Here is a 22,387-nt window from a genome sequence, read left to right as displayed (position 1 = left end):
ATTATTCTTTTTTTTTTTTTCTCTTCTGTAAATATTTTGGTCAATAAATCTCTTACTGTGTTTTCCAAGGTCTTGAAAACAACCACTCCAAAACAGAGGAATAAATCAGCCCTTCCAAAATTTCTTGCTTGGTCAAAAGAAAAATAGAATGAACATATAGAAGAGAAAACTGTGTGTGTCCTTCTTTCTTCCTTGTTTTGTAGCAGATGCTCTGCTGTGAAAATGACATTTAGAAACTTTCAGATGTATGAATAGCTACATGAGCAGAGTTGTGTGCCAATCTTTTGGTGCCATTCAGCGTCCTGCTAGGTTTTTAATTCTGACCTGAGAGAAGGACAGACCAACTATACTGGAAACAGGAGGGACAGAAGTAAGGAAAGTACAGCATGGTTCTGTCATACCCTGCCATACATGTCTCTGTATGCCTCAGCAATCATAAGTCGCTGTGAATTGCAGCGCTGTGTTAGGATGTCAATCAGCACATCTTTTTCACAACCTGGAAATAAACCAAACACAGGTTCTCAATTAGCAAATTGTTGATATTATTAGGCTTCTGATTGTTGCTGTTTTGTTCAAGAGTACTGACTTAATTTCTTGAGAAAAACAGACCAACAAATTAATATTCTACCGTTTTTTTCCCAATCAATTATATTTGCTCTGCATTTGTGCCTTTCGTTTGTGGTGTAATACCAGCAATTAGTGAAATATTCTGTTATTATTGGATGCATCACCATCTCTCTCAAGTGAAATGGATTTGAAGGCATCACTAGAACAGATCACAGCTTTCATCTGTTCAGAATTAGGCATGACAAAGGAATTTGTGGCTGAGCCTAGGAGGTCAGACTTGTATACCTTCTCAGTATTGACTGAATTGTCATTTCTGGATTAGGGATCTCTTAAATAGGAACAACAAACTACAGTCAGAACATTTGTTGGCAAATTGAAAGCTATGTATTTTCTGAGAAACTATATAAAATAAATTATGAAGTATTAAAGAATATCTTATTTTAAAAATCAGTTTATGAGTGCAATTTGTTGAGAGATACCTGGAGCTTACAGGCAAACATCCATAACCCATCAGTATTAACAGCTTAGGAAAAAGAATATAATGATTAACATGTTCTGAAAAATATTTGATCATTTTTGGATTTTTTCCATCCCATAAGATGGCTTTTGGTTATTTCAGATGGTTCAGCATTTTAATGTCATTGCAGCAGAAACACATCTGCACATGTAAATCAGTTTGCTTTATTACACTTAGAAGATTGGCTAGAAAGCAAGGAGATCAGCTAGCATTTGAATAGAGAAAGATACTCTTAGGCCTCTACAAATCACTGTTTTGCATGCACATGTAGATGTGCTATGGATATAAATTCTGTATTTTTTTCAGCTTTGTTAGGCAGATTTTGTCATATGATCTACGGGTGGTAGGTTCCATTTTGACACATGTAATTGGACACAGGATACAATTTAAAGTTTTTAATAAGTTTGCAGATGAAATCTGTTTGCTCATTATGCAGTAAGTTTAGTTCTCTTTCTTGTAGTCCATCTTGCCATAATTGCAACACCTTCTTGTGCTACAGTGATTTCACATCAGTTTGATTCATCTTGATTCATTGATCAGTTTGATCAGCTCACAAAATGGATGTGTTACTGAGACTCTGTGAGTAAGGGTTTTCCTTTACTTTTCAGAAGATAATTATTATTAAGATTCTGTACAGCTTATACAGTTTCTACAGCAGAACTAAGGAAGATTCAAGAAATGTTAAATGCCTAAATAGCTTCACTTGTTTTTTTTTATAATACCACCAGCATTAGTGAGTTAGCATATGTGACTAAACCTCCTCAAGAGAATGAATGTTGTGTGCAGGACATGGGGACTTGCAAAGACTGTGAAGACCTAAACTGCTGTAAGTTAAGCATCATACTTTGCCAACTCTCTCTGAGTCTAGAACTTTGTTCTGTGTTGTTTGCCAGGCAGACTTGAAAGTAGGGTGACCGCATGTGTGTTTACAGTAGTAAATGAAGAGAATTATCTTTGTATGATCACGTTAGCAACATTGCATTGAAAATGCTAGTTGAAGTCTAGCAGAACATTTAAATAAAACTTCATTCATAATGAGCATATGAAAGACCCTTCATGTTGTTCTTAATAATATCCACTTCATGGATAACTAACATTAAGACTGAGACCTCACTTTTCCATTAAAGTAGCTGAACAGGATGCAAGATTTGGTGCTATACACACTTGTGAAAATCTCAGGAGATAAAATTTCTGACACAAGCAACAGTCTTAATGTGAGGAAAATGTTTCTTAGGGTAATTAAAAAAATCATCCTTTGAACCTTGAGCAGTTCAGCTGTAAACAAACTTGGAACAGAGAGAAATATTTTGGTGAGCACATTTTTATTTGTAGACTGAAAGCAAAATTTACTCCAGAGGAAAACATAATCAGTACTTCAAAAATTTCGTTTCCATTCATTTTTATTTCTTGATGAGTGTTAACTTAATAAGATATAGTGATCTCTGCTTGTAGTTAATGCTGGGGTTACATCTAAAAATGAACCCAGTTTTGACATTCATTATGGTGACAACATAAAATTCTATTTTATTTTTCTTATTTTCTCATGGAAAGCATTTGTTATTATCAGTGTTGGCATACATTTAAGAATAATTTTAATTAGATCTGGGCTCCTACGAATGCAAATTCATGATTTGTTTGGATACCACAGTAAGATTCAGTGGTGATACCTTGAAGAATCAACACATATGTATTGATGTTTTTATTATTATGAGTATATATACGTTTATTTTACATTATTATATAATAAAAGATGTGTTGGAATATGCGAAGATACTTACTAATTCCCTGTAGGGCTCCTCCTAGCAACTGAGCATCCGTAATAGGGTTAAAATTTGGAGCTGGAAAAATTGTTCCTTGTATCTGCTAAAGGAGAAAGAAGCCTTTAATTGCGGGACTTTGTATTTTTTAACTGCATATATGATTCAAGTGAGAATCAACAGTCATGTAAGATTAAAACTTTTGCTTTATGGGGAAAAAGTATGTTAACATACAGGAAAGGATTTATCACGAACCCTGGGAAGCCAGAGCATATTTAAGTTAGGCCTGAAGAAAGAGAATACATTATTAATGTATTTTGTTCTCATTTAAAAGTAACCACAGTTTTGTTTCTGTTTCTCAAACTTTTTCTGAAAATATTCTTCTATCTTTTAAAGTTAATCTGTGTTATCCCTGACAGTCTTCAAATTCTCTTGGTATTTTTATTTTGAAAGGACTGGTGAGAAAATAATGAATGAGGTTGCTTACAAAGCCAGCAATTTTAAAAGAAATGATGTTGGGATGAAGTGTGAGATATTTTTCTGACATGCTGTGTAGAAGTCAACATTACTTTTTAGGTTGCTTTTTAACTGATTAAATTGTTCTCAGTTCATTCCCAGCAATACTTTGTTTCATACAATATTTCATATTTTGCCAAATCCATGAATAGTAAATAGAATTGCTTTCCTCATTTTAATAGAATCACAGATCTGCATAAAGATGACAATAACTGAGGTTCAGTGCTGCTTAGCTCTGTACCTCACTTAACTCCTTCGGCTCCTCTGAGGGTTATAACTGCCTTTTCAGACTCACTCTGCTAACAGTTGTATTTTATGATGATTCCTGTTCTAAATACATTGGATTGATATGAACTTGATAACTTGAAATATTTATTTCAGTAAAAAATCAGATAAAATTCACAGATACAAATGATCTATTTATACAAACACCTCCAAAATTTAGGAGGTCTGCTGATTACATTATTTACACTCATTTTCTCACTTTACATACACTTGAAGACTTTTGTCTATGGTGCCTTCAGCTGTAATAACATACACATGCTGGTTTAAGGTTTGGCCACTAATGACATGCTACCTTGCCTTGCAATTTTAGTGAAGGATTTAAAAAGCAACAAGCAAGAAGTAGCTGTGTTTGAAGAGAAGGAAAATATACTGATCTATTTGGTTACTACTTTATATTAGTTAGACCTAGCAAGCAAATAAATGTATGGGCAAACAAATTATTGGTGGCCAAGTGAGGAAAAGAATGTATCATCAGAAATTTAAGGTTTTGAAGGAGTTACTTTACACAAGAAAAGAAATACTTGCTGATAGACAAGCATCTTTCTGCGGTTTACTCTTATATACAGTCTACATTTACAACCAAGCATAAAATTGATAGTGAAATTTTACTCATTAAAAACAATCAGTGAAAGTACAAGAAAAAAATTTTCTTTGAGATAAGGAGAGAAACTGGCTATAGAGATGACGATGAGACCATGTAGATTTTTATAAGGTGATACCTAATGTTGTACCTAAAATGAATTTCAGACTTATACTCTATTTTCCATGCTATCTTCCCCCTGCAGTCTATGTATCTTGGGTCTTACTGGTCATGTAACATACCTGTTCTTAAAGATTAGCCTTGGAAATTATTTTTATCCTCATGACTTTGTTTTCTTACATGTGCTCTTCAAATGTTGTTCACCAGAAGTCTTCTAGACACGTGCTGTTTGTAGGAGTGTAGAATTTGAATGCTCCTTGGCCACGTGGGACACGAGGTGCTAGTTGAGGTGATTATTTTCTCTTTTCCTGTGCTATCTTGTCAAGTAATGCTGAAAAGTCAAAGATAGCTGTCCCAGGAGGCAGAAATGCATGAACTCTGTGGCTGATAGGTAATGTGGCTTGACAAGCCACCCTGAAACTTAGTGATAAACAAAAGTCATTGTAGAAAGAACTGCTAGAAGATGCTGTTAGAATGTGGAATCGAAAAATGTGTGTTGATATATGCTCTGAGTTAGAAAAATGGAATTTAGCTTTCTGCCTCTGTAATTCATGCCTCTCAGGATGTCTGAGCCACTAGAATAGCTCATCAATCTTGAGAAGGAGCAAATAAATCAAAAACCAAACTTACCAAATATTATGCCAGGACTGACAAAACAGAAACTTTTCTGATGAGAATAATAATAAATAGTGATAGGTTGTGAATGGAATCTGGGTAACAGATACAAGATTCAAAGACTTTTAGAGTATAAAACTATGGTAGGAAGGATGAGCAATCTGATGTCCTGTTTAAGTGCTCTCTGGATGTGTCACTGCACTTGCTGGTCAGAAGGATGGCAGGAGAGAAAATCTGGCAGTTGTATGTATTTATCCAAGCCAAATTTAAAATAGCAGTAATGGCTCTTCATTTTGGCAACAGCTGTGAACAGCTTCAGTATTCAGAAAGACTGGTTATCTCTGAGTATGTCCTTTCACAAAGTCAGGTTTGTGGTGTTACAAAGTAAACAATATTTTGAGCATTAATAATCACAACTAAATGACTAAGTGAATGCTGTAACAGTGGGTTCCTGTGTAGTCCTTGGAACTACATATTTGAATGTGTCTTTTTTTATTCCTTTCCCAGAAAGTATCCGTGCGCATAACAGTAAGACAAACAAATCTCCAGAGGTGATTCAGTGGTTTTAACTTCAAGGATAGGATGGAGACAAGCTAGACTAAGAATGAGATGTGGATAACATTTGCAGCAGCAATTCTGACAGATTGAGCAGCACTGTGCAACTTCATTATTGAAGATTACATACAGGAAATGGCTCCTCACAATACACAGAGAGTTAAAACTCTATCCTATCAGTCTCCTTTTTGACCTCAAAATATCGCCGTATCTTGCTGTGGTCCAGTTGGGCACTTTATAAATATCTGTGTTTGCTTGTATGTGCATTTACCTTTCTAAAAGAACTGGTTCCAAAACAACTGTGCTATCAGTACAGGTTCTGCAGTATTGGTGGAATTAATAAAAATGGAGAAAAGACCGAAAAGGAACTGTACAATATTTATTAAGGCTGAAAAATTGTACTTGAACTCTACCTTCCTTCTGTATAAGGAAGTTAGAACTTCTCTGGACTAAAGCCATGAACAATTCAACAAAACTATCCATTAAAATTGAGGCTGCTTTTATCAGTGTATGATATGTAAAGTTCAAACATTTCAGTCTTGTGATGGAAAAAGCAATCTAACGTATGAACAACCTTCTAATAATATTTATTCATTAAGTCATTCTGCTGATAGCAAACAATCGAAGTCAGATTCCTTAGTCTGAATGTTTCCCATGGGGAATATCTACTAAAATAAAATGCATGCTTTAATAGCTAATTACATGCTGTGATACTTTTGCAGTGATGTCCTTTGTGTGTAGCTTTATTATTTAAAAAAATGTTCATGAATAATTTCGGCTTATTCTAAGAGTTTATCATGTGCGTTACACTTTGTTGGGATTATATGTGAGACAAAAATGAGAGAAAGACATTTAAATACAGAAAGTTCAATCTTTCTCCAAAACATCCCATCTTTTCCTCTATTTGTATTTTAGAGAGGACACAAATGTCTTATTATTGAGTTTCTGGTCGTTTTAATTGTATTGTGGGGGGCCATTTCCTGTATGTAATCTTTGATAATGAATTCGCACAGTGCTGCTCAATCTGTCAGAGTTGCTGCTGTAAAGATTATCAACATCTCGTTCTTAGTCTAGCTTCACTCCATTCTATCTGGTATTCCATATACAGCATATGCAAATATATTTACAACATAAACAGTAAGATAATCTTAAAAAAATCAAGTGTATTTTAAATACTACTAATTTCTATGTTTTTTGCATTTCTAAATCAATGGCGCATTAACTTATTGGAATTATTTGAAAAATACCTTAGACATACTATTATGACTTTATTCTCAATCTAAGGTTGTTCTTAATGAGTATAGACAATAAATTAATGTGACAGCCCAACTGCTCGATCCTTTGTAGATCCTGCTTTTTTTGCTTATGACTTGCGCATGCTCTTAGGAGAGTGATTTTCTGCTGTTTTGCTGCTGAATCTCATGTGTTGTTCCATATCTGACTTCACTCTGCACTACGACTCCCTGTTCTTTCTCCCCAGCAGCAGTCTGCTGGACTGTATGGGAACTATTTCATACAAATCTCCTGTAATTGCTCTCCCTTCCCAGCTGACAACACACTGGGGAAATGGAAATAAAGAGTAAGAACTTATCCTGAGAATCCACTAAAATACTCTTGTATTTTGTGAGATGGAGTTATATCACATTGTCTACATTTGATTGCCTTTTTTTGTTCTTTCTGAAATTGAGAAAAAAAGGGCTAATGATTGTGTCTTTATATATTTAGAAGTGGGTGGAATAGGTGTGTTATTCTCACCATTCATTTTGGGGTATTTTGGTGAAATTCAGAGGATCAACTTAGGAACTTAAGTTCTGTATCTTCTTAAGTCAGTCTTATAGGCTGAACTAATGCAGAATGTTTATATCAAATGAAGCCTAAAACAACTGGTATAGTCATCCCACACAGTTAAAAATCAAAATATAATCAGGTTTTCTGACAGTACTACCAGACTGTTGCAGTGTTTTTATCTTGCGAATACAGTTTACTAATTCTAATGAATTAAAGGTGAAAATGCATCCTATAAATTACCTTTCACTACCTTTAACACCAAGCAGCATATCATTTGAAGATGGAATGTCAATCCTTTAAACACAGTTGGTCTTGATAAAACAGTAGACAAAATAAGATGAAACTCTATCTGAAATGCATTTTTCAGATAGAGTAATTCTACTTGTCTTGCTTAATTGTCAGAAATAGTCTAACTGTCATTTATAAAAAGAGAGAATAGGAAAGAAGAAAATCCCTTTTTTGTTATTAATTGGCTTAATTAACATTGGAAGATCTCAAATTGTAGATGACCAAGCATATCAGTAAAACTCATTCAGTATCTAGCTCTATTGAAAAACAAATACCTTCAATACAGTTTTATAGGAAGAAATATTTTGCTGGTGAGATTGGAATAATTAAGGCAATTATGCTTTCAAATAAAATAAGGGTAAAAATTGTCTATTCTTTAGAAAATGCTGCATTGATCAGTAAATTTATTGAGAAAGCGTATGCAAAAAGCATTTGAGATGAACGACTCATTACTCCTATTAATAATTAATGAAAGAACATGAAAGTCCTTAGTGAACATAATTATTAGTATCACAGGTGCAAAAAACAATTTTATGCTTGGCTGTCAGAAAATAATAACTAATGGTAGCTTTCAGAATGCGGCATTAAAACTGCAGCATGAACTTTAATTTTCTTGAAGAGTTCAAATGAAACCATCTCATATATTACTGTGATTAATGTAATGTAGTGCTCTTATGGGTATCTCTTGTTAGCTTTAAAATATTTTTCACATTGTGAACCAAGCCAAATGCTTATGAGAGACAAAATTAGTTGCTTTTTGCAATTATATAGACAGTGAAAATTGAAACAAACCAAAATACTGGTGTTTTTATACACGTTGTAACAATCTCATCTGAACAACTCACATTTCATATAATTTGGTTGCAGTATATCATTTTGTACCTCATTCAGCATTTTAGTGCAAATATAAGAGATCCACAAGTAGAGACTCACAACCGGGTAATGTGAACTGATAATTCTATGTACTTTTCATTTCAGACACATTTTGTGTACTGTCACTAACACCAGAATTAGATACAAATTACAAATAAATTAACTTTACAAGAGTAATTTTTATTGGTGGAGGATAACAAGTTCCAACATGCGTCAGCAAATCAGAAGCAATAAAACTGTAGAAAAACTTTAGAGAATTATACTCACGTAATCTCCACAATACATTGTGATTTAAGCCTTCAGGTCCTGTTGAGATCAAAATAGTAACTTTCCTAAAATAAAGCTAACAGTTTAGTGAACTGAATTGTTATAGTTAACTACAATTGCTTTGTAGAGAATTAAGAGAAACCATCCAATCAAACTGCTAACAAGTACTTTGGGCTCCAAGGTAACAATGGAGCAGGAGAACTGCTTGGTACTGCATGTCCTCAGGTTTTCTGGGTTCGTTGTGTACTTAGTCATTAATCATATGTGAATAAATATGATTGTAGCATAAGTAAATAGAGCCATTAGCACAACGCCCTCTGTTCTGCTGTGTTGATTTTAAAATCAGAATTCAGGTAGATGCAGAATGAAATGTTCACCTACAGCAATTGATTGCGTTAATGATTTACATTTCAAATTGGATCTGGTTTAGCTCTTTCTTTTCTTTCTTCATTTTTTCTTATTTTTTCTATGCAGTTCACCACTTATTCAAATACATATTTTTACCTTGCATGCATAGAAAAATGCTTTATAGCATGGAACAATTAGGGCAGGTCCTTGGACCTCTGTAGAACCGTGTAGTTGAAAATCTTGCTTGATGTTTTCATATGTTCCAATTTGTAAAATCCTGTAAAAGTAAAGATCAAAAATTCTATCACATTGCTATTAAAAGTTAGGCAGAATTTAATATACTTTTCATAGCTACTTTTTCCCCCAGTTAATAATAGCTATTACTGTGCTGAAGTGCTGAGAAAATGTAAAGTTTCCTCAAAAGGTAGGAGTATAAAGTGAAGATACAGAAAAAGTCTGTATGTCCTCTAGTATGACTTGAAGTGAAGATGATATTGGTGAGTTAATTTTATTGCAGCTTGGGATTGCAGTAGTTGGGCAGTAATCATAGTCAAAATCTGAATTCCACTTACTATGGTTTTATTATTACATCCATCAAATACTGTGTAACACTAATTAAAGCTGAATATTTTTTTCTTACAATTTAGAAATTTGTTTTGGAAAGAATGACAATTCTGTTTCACATCCCTGATATCTTATTAGCTTTCCTAATCATTCAGAACTATACATGGGCTTCTATGCATTCTGCAGTATTGATTTTAACATGAGATTTGGCACATCAGTGCATGCTGGAAGTGAGATGCCCAGGACTGTCCTTAGATATAGGTTGAAGAGTTCCATAGAGAAGTGCATGCATGTGAAGAAATCTTCAGAAAAGCATGCCTTTGCTTTAATATTAGGGCTGCTGTGGGTCTTTTTCTTTAGTATAATCACATCAACTAGCTTTAATCTCTACATCTTAAGAGCCATGCATGAATGGTTGGGGAATGAAGTCCCATTTTGCAGCTAAGCTAAATTATCTGTGAAGAATCTGATCTGGCTGATCGGGTGACTAAACATACTAGGTGGTACTGAAAGCAGGATCAAGTCCCCTGATGGTGCATGTGTTTAGACAGTGATAAGAGTATGAGAGCATTTTAAACCTTTCCTTTTCATGCTCTAATTTTACATGTATTTTCATGCTATAATTAAAATGTAATAACATTAATCTTCAGTTCAGTGCAAAATTGATTAAATTTACAGGATTACAATATTTTCATCTGCTTGTGTGAAAGCCTGAAGTGGCCAGGAGCTTCAAGGCATAAAATGTAGACAAAGAATATGGTCTTGTGAAATACTGATATGTGGCATACAATATGAGGAAAGAGTTTAGCTGATTACAGAACTAGATGTGTCCAGTTCTGGGACCCTCAACACAGGAAGGACATGGAGCTGTTGGAACAGGTTGAGGGGAGGGGGCCATGAAGATGATCAGAGGGCTGGAGCACCTCTTCTACAAGGACTGGTTGAGAGAGCTGGGGCTCTTCAGCCTGGAGAAGAGAACGCTTCAAAGAGACTTTATAGTGGCCTTCCATGTCCTGAAGGGGGCTTACAGGCAAGCTGTGGAGGGACTTTATAAAAAGGCATTTAGCAACAAGATGAGTAGAAATGATTTTAAATTGGAAAAGGATAGATTTAGACTAGATATTGGGAAGCAATTTTTTACTGTGAGGGTGGTGAGACACCCACTCCAGCAAGGGAAGGGCTTCAGAAGACGACGAAGTTTCGGCCTCCCTCTCCTAGTGATTGCTCTTTGGCTGTCCCTACCTTCCATCTCCTCTCTAATGCTAGAGGAAGGTTTTGCAGCAAAGAAATGCAAAATACATTTGTACACATACTGCTTAGCAAAAGTGATTCATTGTTTGTGCAGTAGAGTGAACACAGTGAACCTAATCTCACCTTTGCATTTTATTCAAGAGCCAGCAGTCAGAGCTGTGAATCATTTGTAGGTGAGAAACTAATCCTGTGTTTTGGGGAAAAATCAGAAAGTTGTATTGCAGGTGGTTTAGGCTGCCTCACTTTTAAAAAATATGTGGACTATGTGGAAATACTGCAGAAGAGAGCAAAAATCATGAATTGTACAGAAAGACAAAAAAGTTTGTTTAGACTGAAGAAAGGAAAAGTGAAGGAGGTGTTAACAGTTCCATAAAAATAAAAGCTGTTGCAAGGGAAGTGAAAAAAATTATTTGTCATTGTGTTCATGGTCAACAGGTGAAAATGTCTGCATTCTCTTTTCCTCTTTTTTCTTCTGTACTGAACCTTTGCCAATTATAAGGTGAGAATTTTGTCAGTTCCTCTTCTTCAGGTCTTGCCAGACACTGCTATGAGTACCTTCCTCAAGCTTCCTTTGTTCTGCTCACTGATGGGTTTAGGTGTACAAATTACAACAGATCTTTTCCACACAGTTCAAAGGAAACCTTGAATAAAAATAATGAGATATGATTATTTTCCAATTAGAGATTCATATACTTCTTAAAAAAGAATGATGTAATTAAAATTTGGGTGAAAATGATTTAATATGAGATCGTCTGTTCATTTTTCCTGGAAATAAGGCTTTAGCATATCTGCTCTATATTGATTAAAAACTGAAATCACATTATCGATACAATAAGCTTCAAATATTAACTCTGAAGTCTCTTCACATAGCTGAAATGTAGGAGATAGCAAAGATATTTGTACTGCTGTTTTTGTCCATTACTCCTGCAAAGGCAGTAATGTATTAAAAGCATGTGACTTGTAACTGTGCTGCAGAACATTTTGATTTGTATAGTGGAAACAAAGTCAGAAGTCAATAAGAAGTGGTTGAAAGGTAATCTCTAATACCAGTGCAGTAGTGGCAGACTTGGGTGTTTGAAAATTATGGCAGTAAATGCAGTAAGACCTTATCTAAACTGTCAGTTCCTTCTCAGACTGCCAGGGCCGAGTTCTGCGCTCTTTCTGAGAACAGCTCTGAGCAGCGTATGCGTACACTAAAGGCAGTACTGACTACTGTGATGACTTTGGGGCTGGTAAACTGTGCCTTAGAAGGCTGGCTGCCAGCTGCCATTTGCAGAATTTTACCTTTGCCCACGAGCATGTGTGTAGAATGATGGCTTGCCACCTTGCAGCTGGTATTACAGCCAAGTATCTGACATAGATTGGGCAGCTTGTTTTTATTTCTAGATGCAAATTAAAGGAAAGGTCCCTAAGCCTTCTCTTCTCCAGGCTGAACAGACCCAGCTCTCTTAGCCTCCTCAAAGGAGAGATGCTTCATTTCCTAAAATATTTCCATGGCCTTTGTTAAACTGCCATTATTGTGTCCATGTCTGTCCTGTACTGGTCCAGAACTGAATGCAGTGCTCCAGGTATGGCCTGCTTGATTTTTGTTCCATTGTGAAGCTGACATGTAGTAAGGATGCTTGTCTCTACCAAGTCAATTCAGTAGCTTTTAAGTAGACATTTTCATCTACAGTAGATCTTGTGCGGTAAGAGACCTTGTGCACAGGTGGGAAGGGAGTTGAGTGGAAATGAAGGACCTGAAAAAAGACTTCATTTTTTTAATGGTGTGCAAAGCTACAGACGATCTACATCACTTCTGGGGAAAACGTAGGTCATCTAAAAATAATGTTAACTTCTGACTCCAGTGGCAACATGCAGATGTCAGTGGAATGAATACCTGACCTTGGTATTGTCAAGCTACAGACATTTGACTTTCTGTGCTTCTGTCTATGAAGCAGATTGCCTGTGCCAAACAAGCAAAAACATACTTCTTGAATCTATTATTGCCATGGCAACTGATAATTGGTATTAAGAATTATTTTGCTTACAAACTGTACTTATTTTTGTCTGTTCACAGAAGGTGTTTTGTTTGTGGAAGTTAGTTTAAAATGTTTAATCATGAATAGTGCAGTGAGCTGTGCAATACAGATGGAAGGAAATGTCATTGTAATTGTTTTTATGATTTTAAGTACAATAAGCATTTGTCAAACAAATGCATTGCTCTTATATTTCCTCAAAGGTCGAGTATACAATAAAGCCATTCTGCTTTGCGTGATTTGTTACTCATGTATTTTGAGTTGGCCTTTTTTTGTTTTGCATTTGATATTTTATGTCTAATCCTGTTTGCCTTGTTTATCTCTGAACTATTGTATTTCCCAAGATTACGGTAAAACTGAGCAGAAGATTAATGAGTGAAAAGGATAGACATTCAAATGAGCAAATTAAAAGGCAAGGTCTTTTTACTGCCATAGTTATTTACAGCTCGTATCTCATACTGAGTTCTATTTTGCATATTTTACAACAGCTTAGTAAAATACCCTGAAATTTGAGAAAGTTTTTGTCAACTTTTTGTCAGTGCAGAGTCCTGCCATCATGTCTGTGACAGGTTTGGTGCTCTTGGCTTACTACATGCTGTTCCGAAAAAAGCAAACATTTATGACTTCAGGTTTTCCCTGAAAGAAGCTGTCAGCAGTTTGTGTCCCACAATGACCAAAGATTGCTGCCTCTTACTAGTTGGTTTGGGCAAACTAATTAAGGAAATATTTATATGCCATTCACTTGTGATTCTTGAAAGATTGCAAAGGAAGCCCTACAGCTAGGGTGAGTAGCTATTCTGTCATAATGCAGCACTTTCATGTGCAAAGAGGGCTCTGTGCAGCTGATTTAAATTAACTCCAAGCAAAGGTATTGTTAAGTGAGATTGGTCAAATGTTTTGCACTGTCAAGAGAGTCTGGGTTCTTGGGATTCTTGGTCCTAATGCTGAACCCTGATATTATTGTCAGGACCTCTTGTTCTGTTGTTTTCTTCCCCATTTCTGTATGCCACCAGTCATTTTTCACTAGCTCTGAGGTGCTCTGCTTAATTATACCTGCCCCAGGTGGGCAGTCCTTGCTTTTCATTCCCTCTTGAGTGTGGATTTGGAGCATCTTAGTCTGGTTCATTATGCCTCAGCCAGGTTGAGGCATTTCATGCATTGTTTGCTGTGGGGTCAGGTGTTCTCATTTTCCCACTTGCCAGCCAAGTGCTTTTAGAGAACTGCAGTGCTAGGAGTAACTTTGACTCTCTAAAGAACATTTGTGACTTGCAACTGGCCACAAAAGTCCTCTGGACATCTCTCTCTAGTATCAGCATGCACTTCTTCATTGATGCTTTTCTGTGACTTGTAGGTCATGGACAGACATTGAAAAGTATGCTATGTCTCTTGAAAACAGTCTTGTATGATGATGGGTTGACTGAGGTGTATCCATTAAGGCTGCCTCAGGGGAGAGATAAACTAAAAATTGAGTGTAAATTCCACATATTCTAGTCAGTGTAATCTGGACTAGCTTTAATTTTGCTTCTAATGATTACTAATTTATGCTGAACTCAGTGCTGACAGCTCTGTCTTGCTTTTGGGATGCGTGGTTACAGGTACTCACCTTGGGCCTGTGCTGTGTTGGCAGTCTCTGTGCCATACTCTGCTTCATGTTGTGCCCAGCTTTAATGTGGCTTCTTTTCTTGTGTAGATATGGTTCACATGGTTATTTTTTTTCCATTTGGATAGATGTCCATAGCTACAGTTAAGTGCTATGTTGTCATCTCTTCAAATTATACTTAAAGCATACTCAAGTAAACAGAGTACATGTTAAGTTGTCAAAATAGCAGTTGCTGTGGAAATTGAAATGAACTGCATTGTAAAGAAGCACATAAAAGAACTTTAGTTAGAGCTGAAAGAGTGGTTTAGTAAATAGCACTATACTTAGAGGCTTAAGAATCCCTCATAAGGGTCTGTATAAAAAAAGAGGCATCACTTTTGGTTCTTTTACCATTAAAATGTAAGAAAGTGTTTTCTTTTAACTTTACCCTGGGAGTTCTTCCCTTATCAATTTCCCTCTTGCCATTTCTCTCTGATAGCTCAGAATGTAGAATTAATTAGCATGTATAAGAATGAAAATCGAGCTTTAAATATGTTCACCATGGGAAGGAGATATTTGTACCAACAAGGTCAGATCTCCGCTGACTGAAAAAAAGCTGGCCAACTCTATGAGCTATTTATTTTGAGTGTATTTTAGTAAAGGTTAGGCTGTTTGGAGGGTTCTTGGTATGGGGAATCAGGAGGTTTTGTGTTGAGAGTTAATTTATGCATGAGGAAAATATAAACTTACAGAGTATAGTGGATTGTTGACATGTGAATGAAGTTTAGCAGCAGGGCAGCGGGAATACTGGTAAGCAAGTAAGTGGAAAGGAGTCCTCCAAGGAGCTGTTTCCTTATACTTAAGCAAGACTGTGCTGAATTCTGCTTAGAACATTCTCCTGGATATTTTACAAAGTGTTAAAAAATGCCTTATTTTATTAATTTCTCCCCACTACACACTTTTGCTGGAGATCTGTTATAGAGAATAGCAAAGCTTTCATTTGAGGAAATTACACACCAAAAGGAAATAAAAAAAGGAAGATGTCATAAACAGCATTATTACACAAATAGCAAGATTCCTAAACCTGTTGCCTAAAATATTACTGTCAAGGGAAAATCAAAGAATTACTACATTTCTCATCTGCTATGATGTGTACATAGAAGCTGTGCTACACAGACTTCTTGGTACTTTGTCATTCCATTGTAAAAATGATACAGTTCTCCGGAAATATGGTTATGTAAGGATAAACTCTCAGTTCTGACTAATGCAGTGTTTTATTACTACCTTCATTAGCTTCACGGCAGACAAATTGTATATAATTTATCTGATAACAGTTTCAAAATAATTCAGATAATTACGCATGCATAATTCACTGCAAGTGCTGCGAGAATGTGGTGCATTTTATGAAGAACATTTAGGGTTGCTTTATTTGTATAATGAAATGGTCATTATGCTCCCATAGATAGCACTTCATATTTTAATGAAATGTTTATAAATAAAATATGAGATATTGTGAATTGAAGCAGTTTGTTAAACCCAGCTGTGTTTTGAAGATATAGCTGTAACATTCTACACTGATGGCGTGGTTTAAATATTCTAGGGCTTGTCACGTGTTTTGACTTACACAAACACCAGGATATGCAAAGAATTTGTAAGTATAGACCACTGACTAACACAAACACCTGTAGAAAATAAAATGAATGTGTGCTTTCTTGTATGGTAAACTGGTAAAGTGACATTTCCATTCTTCAGGCTTGATTATCTTGGCAAAGGTGGAGCATCTCTCTCTGGCATGCTCCTTGTGGCAATGGCTGTTGATCACCTCACAATTCAGGCTCTCAGAAGGAAGCAAAAGGGCTGTGGCTGTGTATGTGATGCAGCTGTGATTTATCTGAAGAAGCTTATTTGTGAGGAATTTTCCTGTTACAATGACTTTTTCGGATCCGTTAGCACATCTTTCACCATAAAGACTGAGAAATGCAATTAGCAAGTTGTTTAACAGAGCTCCTACTGCTGTGACTAAAGTGTTATTGATAGAGCGAATCAACTTCAGTGTAAATTGTTTTCCAAAGATGAGTTTAATAAAGGTTTGATATGATGTAGTAACTCAGTGTTGATTGGGTACGATGAAAGGCGCGATGTTATTGTTTCACTGTCAAATTACTACACATAAAAGTGACATTACATTTTGCCAGCATTATTCCAGGCAGTTAAGCCTTTTCTCACTGCTTTGAATCCTGTGCAGTTCCTCTGTCTTAAAGCCTAGAAGCTGCTTGATGCTAAGCACTGTTGAAATTTCATTTATTTGGATGCCTGCGTCTATGGAAGGAATGATAATTACTTTGATACTTAAGGTAGAATAATATTCTGCTTGAAGTGATCTCAAAAAGGCATAAGTGGAATGTGATGACAGTTGTTGTGTGCAGCAAAAGAAAGAGTAAAATTAAATCTGCCGTTTTAATAAGCTAACTCCTATCATCTGCTTTTGAAAATCTTTACCAGCTCTGATGGGCACAACTTATGCACAAACAGGAGCTGATGGGTTTTGTTTGGGTGTTTATGTTCTCTTTGTTGCCCTAGTAACTGGAAAAAGGCTGGCACTAGCATATACACTTTTGTCTGAAAAAATTGAAATATTTATCTGTACTATGCTGAGGGAGGAAAGCCAAGAGGCATATCTACACTTTTTGCTATAACTCTCCAACGTTGTTCATAGCAAGTAAGAGTCATCTTAAACCCCCCACTGTGTTGAGAGCACGGCGTTTTTCTGTGGTAATTTGAGGCTTGGATTTCTATATTTTGGTCGTGATTTTCAGTGGTGTGAGTAGAAATGGATAAAACCACAAAATGGACTTTGGGATGTCTGTATTGTGCTCCTCGGGAGGCACATAAAGGGCTGACATCCCGTGGGAAAATTAACTTACCTCTGTATAGTTCCACCTTTCCTCTTCAAGCAGGAATAATACTTCTTTATAAAGGTACTTAAATGCTGTTCATGAAAAGTGTTAAGTAAGAAGTCATAAAGCCGTATGTATTTATGGCTTTGTCAGGTTGTTTCAGGGTTAGAATCTGAGAGACAGGATGTCTCAGGAGCAGAGACAAGCAAATATGCAGCAGGGCAGCATGGAGTGTTATGCTTTTTGTTCAGCACACACACGCAGGTTTGCACTTAGATAACCATAATAAGTGGCAAGCAGAAACTCCCAAAAGCGAGTGCAGCATGAACTCTAGTAAGCTAAAACAGAAGCTCCGTTAAGCAAGTGCAGAAATGCGAAGTAGGAGGAGGAACCTAACAGCAGTGGATTCGATAGTGTCAGCAGGGTGTTCCTTGCTTTGGAGTGCACTCTTCCTTTCAAACCCACTTCAGCCTCCCTCCTGCTTTTATTCTCTCCAGAGTCGACAGGGCTTTTTTTATTTGCATGCTGCATCCAGGTGGCCAGTGTGTGATGTAGAACCCAAATGGAACACTTGCCTGCCAGTAAGCTCAACCATTTTTCAAACAAGATTACTGGCAAGGTCAGCTCCCTACCAAAACAAGGTAACTGACTGTAGCCCCACAGACCACTTCCCTTAAAACTGTCATGCGGCCCATGGTTCTAATTATGTAGCTATTCATTATGTTATTTCCCAGAATCCTTTGTTCCAATGCAGGATCATTCTTTGCTCAGACCCTTTAGGTCCCTGACACACTGGTATACAATATATAATCATCTGAACATAAATAACTGGCTAAACAGAGGGAAAGATAGACTACGTTAGCCTGCAAGTAAACAGTATAAGCTCTATTTTCATTATCTCTGTGACAGGGAAGGTATGACTTGTATATCAGATGAAAACCTCGTTTATGATAGAACTTAGCTCTTCATTGAAAGATCACCATTAATTTCCACTCACATTCAAAGGTGAGATAGCCTCTGGTCTGCAGAATTAGTGTACATCCATAGTTACATTGACCAGAACAGCTTAAGGAATTCTAATGAATCTCTCTCTACATACATTAGCTATTCCCAAAGGATGCTGGCAAAGCCATTTGTCAAATCTTTTCCACTCCTTCTGTGTTTTATGATTATTCCTTTACAATTGCTTATACTCTTATATCCCTCCTAAAAGATTTTTTTAAAGATAGGTTAATCTTTTTATTTGTCTGTAGAAGGAAACCTGCCTTGTAGGACTGTTTGTGCCTTCTGTTGATGTGCAAAATCTCTAATTAATGCTACCACCAGTAAGCTCGGTTGCATTCAGAGTAAGTTCTATAATGTCTTTGTCACACAAATTGCAGTCAGTGTATCTTTTCCCTCTGTTCTACCTTTTTCTCCTTTCTATTGCTCACTGATTCAGAATATTGTGCAAATGACTCATGTAAACATTGCAGCCTGTTTCTTGTTGTTTGCTTTGAATAATACTTAACTGTCATCTGTTTTTTCCCCTCAGTATCCATTTTTGTCATCACAGACCAATTGAAACTCTTAACAGAAAAGACTATAGTTTGAATACAGCCTTGTAAATACACTCATTAATATCTGTTTATCTCAGAACCTTATCTATGCAAAAATCTGGTTATGGATATTTCTGCATTTTTCTGTCTCCGACATATGCAAGAGTTACACGTTAACTTCCTTTATCAAAGTAATAAAGCTGGACAGGACACAGAGGAATGGGTTTATATCCTTTAGGGATACTCTTGCATTTCACTATGTGGTGGGATGCGTCCTTTCAGCTAATGATGGAACAAAGTTGTGAGAAGACATGGTTGTGCTGTTGGCTAGGTATATGATTGGAGGGGACAGCAAGGAGCATAGACAAAGGAGTGTTACTGACTAATTTATCTGCTGCAGCCCTGCCAGACAGAAGCATCTAGAAACATGCAGCTGGTATATTTTTAGATTTAAAAACAAAGAAAGAAGAGGAAGCATGGTATAATGCTTATTGATTTTTTCTATTCCTCTGACTTATGGGAAGAGTGAGATTTTGAGCTAGATGAGGGCTTTAAATGGGTGACATTGCTTCTTGGGTGCCTGCCTTAGCCTAAGGGGGTAGCAGGAATACAGCACATCACAAGAAATGATGGTGAAAGTTATGTGGGAAGAAGACACTGTGGGGAGAAATTATAATGTTGGCAATTAAATTTCAATTCATGCTTACATGATAGCTGAAAAAGAACTAAAATCAATACAGTGCACGTAAAAATGCGTTCATTTTTGTCTTGCTGAGCCAGCACTTCAGTCATCATTTTAGGTAATGATATTTCAGAATATTTTTAGATACTGCTTGAGAAATCTTGTGAATTGTTAATTCTAGCAAAAATAGATTTGAGGACATCCAAAACATGAATAATCCCAGGAGTAAACTAACAGAAAAATTGTGGTCTTAATAGTAATGATTCACATTTGATCTTCCTAATACCTGTTGTATTAGGCCCTGTGACTACTTATTGACTCCTCAGGTAATATACTGATGGCTATGCTAAAAAGAACTCAAGATATTAGGACTTATGTAAAACAAGCTGTTGGTTGAAAATCGGTTTTATTGACATCATTCTGTCATAGAGGATCCATTAACTTTCCTCCGAGTCATATTTTAAAACTGCTGACTCTTCTGCTGATTTCTTGATTCAGTTTTCAGTTAACATCTGCATGATTCTGGCTTCTGAAATCGTATTTCCTCTCTCCAAGCTCAGGCTTCTACACTACTTAGCAGATAATGATTTGTGTTTCCTGTTACACAAAGCTAGACAGGAATTAGAGATGATGGTCCCATCATCAACCTGAAGCCAGGTTATTAGGACAGAAAGGTTGTATTTCAGCAGTCATTCGTCTTTCAGTAAAGACGCATGTTGTTTTCGAGAAATTATATTGATGAATGTATTTATTTTTAGATCTTCAGAAGAAAAAATTGTTAAAAAAACACCACTGAAGTCAGTCAGTTGTAGAGCGATTGATGCTATGTTGGCTTGGCACTGCTGAAATGACTTTTGCCTGCTCAGCACAGCTTCTAACTTGCTATGGTTGTGGAGATACCTGGGTGTATTGATTCTTCTGCCAGTGTAGTAAGTGCTCCAGAGGCTAATGTAGCATTGACTAGGGTTCTTTTGCTGGGAGAAGTTTTTTTAAAAAAAAAAAACTTGAAGCAATTATTTGTGTTCAGCCAAGCCCTTTTGGACTGGTGTGTTTGGGCACCCCTGGCTGATGCAAGGAAACTCTGGGAGATGAGTAAATACAGAAGTGTGTAATTCAGTCAAGGTAATGCAGACGTGTTTTATAAGAGCTAGGCCTTGAATTTGCCAGCTATGCAATTAAAAGGAAATATATTAAAAGGAGTGTGGCCAGCATGTCAAGTGAGGAGATCTTCCCACTCTGCTTTGGTCAGGCCTCACCTGGAGTACTTTATCTCCAGTTCTGGGCTGCTTGGTACAAAAAAGGCAAGGATCTCCTGGTAAGAGTCCAGCGAAGGGCCACAAAGATGATAAAGGGCCTGGAGCATCTCCTTTGTGAGGAAAGGTTGAATAATCTGCGTCTGTTCAGCCTTGAGAAAAGACTCAGAGGGGATCTGGTCAATGTTTATGAATATCTAAGGTGCAGGAGGCAAAGGGGTGAGGCGAGACTCTTTTCAGGGGAGTGTGGTGGAAGGACAAGGGGAAGCAGCCACAAACTGAAACATAGGAAGTTCCGCACAAATATGTGATAAGGACTTCTTCACAATCAGGGTAGCACTGGAACAGGCTGACCAGAGAGGTTGTGGAATCTCCTTTTCTGCGGATGTTCAAGACCTGCCTGGATGCCTACCTGTGAAACTTGGTCTAGGGAGCCTGCTTTGGCAGGGAGGTTGGACTTGATCTCTAGAGGTCCCTTCCTGCCTCTATAATTCTGTGGTTCTGTGAAATGTGCTGTTTTACCCCAAGGGTGATGATGCCTCCTGAAATTCTCCTCTTTTTTCCTGATTATATCGTCGCTTTCTGCTGATCTTCTGGTTCCTTTACATGATAGAGTGTGTGACGTGCAGAGAAAACTCAGTTTTGTCAATCCTGCAGTTTCTTAGTCAGTCTGGAAAGCATCAGTTTCCAGTCCTGTAAAGGACCCCTCCCAACTCCTTCAAACAATGGGAAATCAGAGGATAAGAGGAGTTTAGTATTCAGTGGTTAGTTTTTCTCCTCCTACTGAAATATTCTTAATTAACTCTTTTGTCTCAGTTAGCACTCATATTTCAACTTGCCTGGCTTCCATCATGATTCATCATCATAATTACCTTATCAGACTCACTTATTCTTCTGTAAGCTTTTTAAAAAAACAAATATGCTACCACAGACAATTAAGCAGGGAATGACAATGTTTACATTGTTAACTTAACCTTCTGAGGACCCTGTCACAGTAACAAATGCTCATTACTGAATGCCTAGCAGTGTTTTTTGCCTTCTCAGCCTGCTTGCAGACAGGATCTTCCTACAGTCAGGGGACAGGTCAAGGTCTGAGAGCCATGGCACTATTTTAAAGGAAGCAAGATTAGCTCTGTTCTAGTCACAGCAAGTTGCACAGAGAGTTTTCTGGTTGTACATTTTAATATACCTAACCATTTTTTGTTACATACAACTTCATTGGTAAAATAATTTCCTTTTAAATTTTACCAAATGCAGTACTTAGGAAGGAAGCATGCATAACATAGGCTTGCTACATTTTTACTTCCATTTTCTGATTGTCCTGAAGAATTGTTCTAAAGCAGCAGCTTCTGAACTAGCATAGATATGCAGCTATGTAGAAAAGGAAGCTATATTGTGTGCAGTTCACAGAATCACAGAATCACAGAATCACAGAATTACCCGGGTTGTAAGGGACCTCAAGGATCATGTAGTTCCAACCCCCCTGCCTAGCAGGGCCACCAAACATACACCTTTACTAGATCAGGTTG

At 36.8% G+C, this 22,387-nt stretch overlaps 1 protein-coding gene across 1 annotated transcript in view; it reads right to left on the bottom strand.

The window, feature by feature from the left end:
- Positions 1-22,387, bottom strand: part of ANXA10 (annexin A10) — a 72,913-nt gene that overhangs the window by 12,337 nt on the left and 38,189 nt on the right. Inside the window, exons 4-5 of the mRNA XM_085547740.1 lie at positions 2,863-2,947; positions 402-496 (exon numbers count right to left, since the gene is read on the bottom strand). Coding sequence (XP_085403866.1) covers positions 402-496; positions 2,863-2,947 — 180 coding nt within the window. The remainder of the gene's footprint in view (positions 1-401; positions 497-2,862; positions 2,948-22,387) is intronic.

This window comes from Coturnix japonica, chromosome 4 (genome assembly GCF_054131305.1).
Source record: "Coturnix japonica strain WE chromosome 4, WE-NBRP24, whole genome shotgun sequence".
NCBI lineage: Eukaryota > Metazoa > Chordata > Aves > Galliformes > Phasianidae > Coturnix > Coturnix japonica.
The sequence above is the reverse complement of the archived record's forward strand: the minus strand, read 5'-3'. Positions and strand labels throughout refer to the sequence as shown.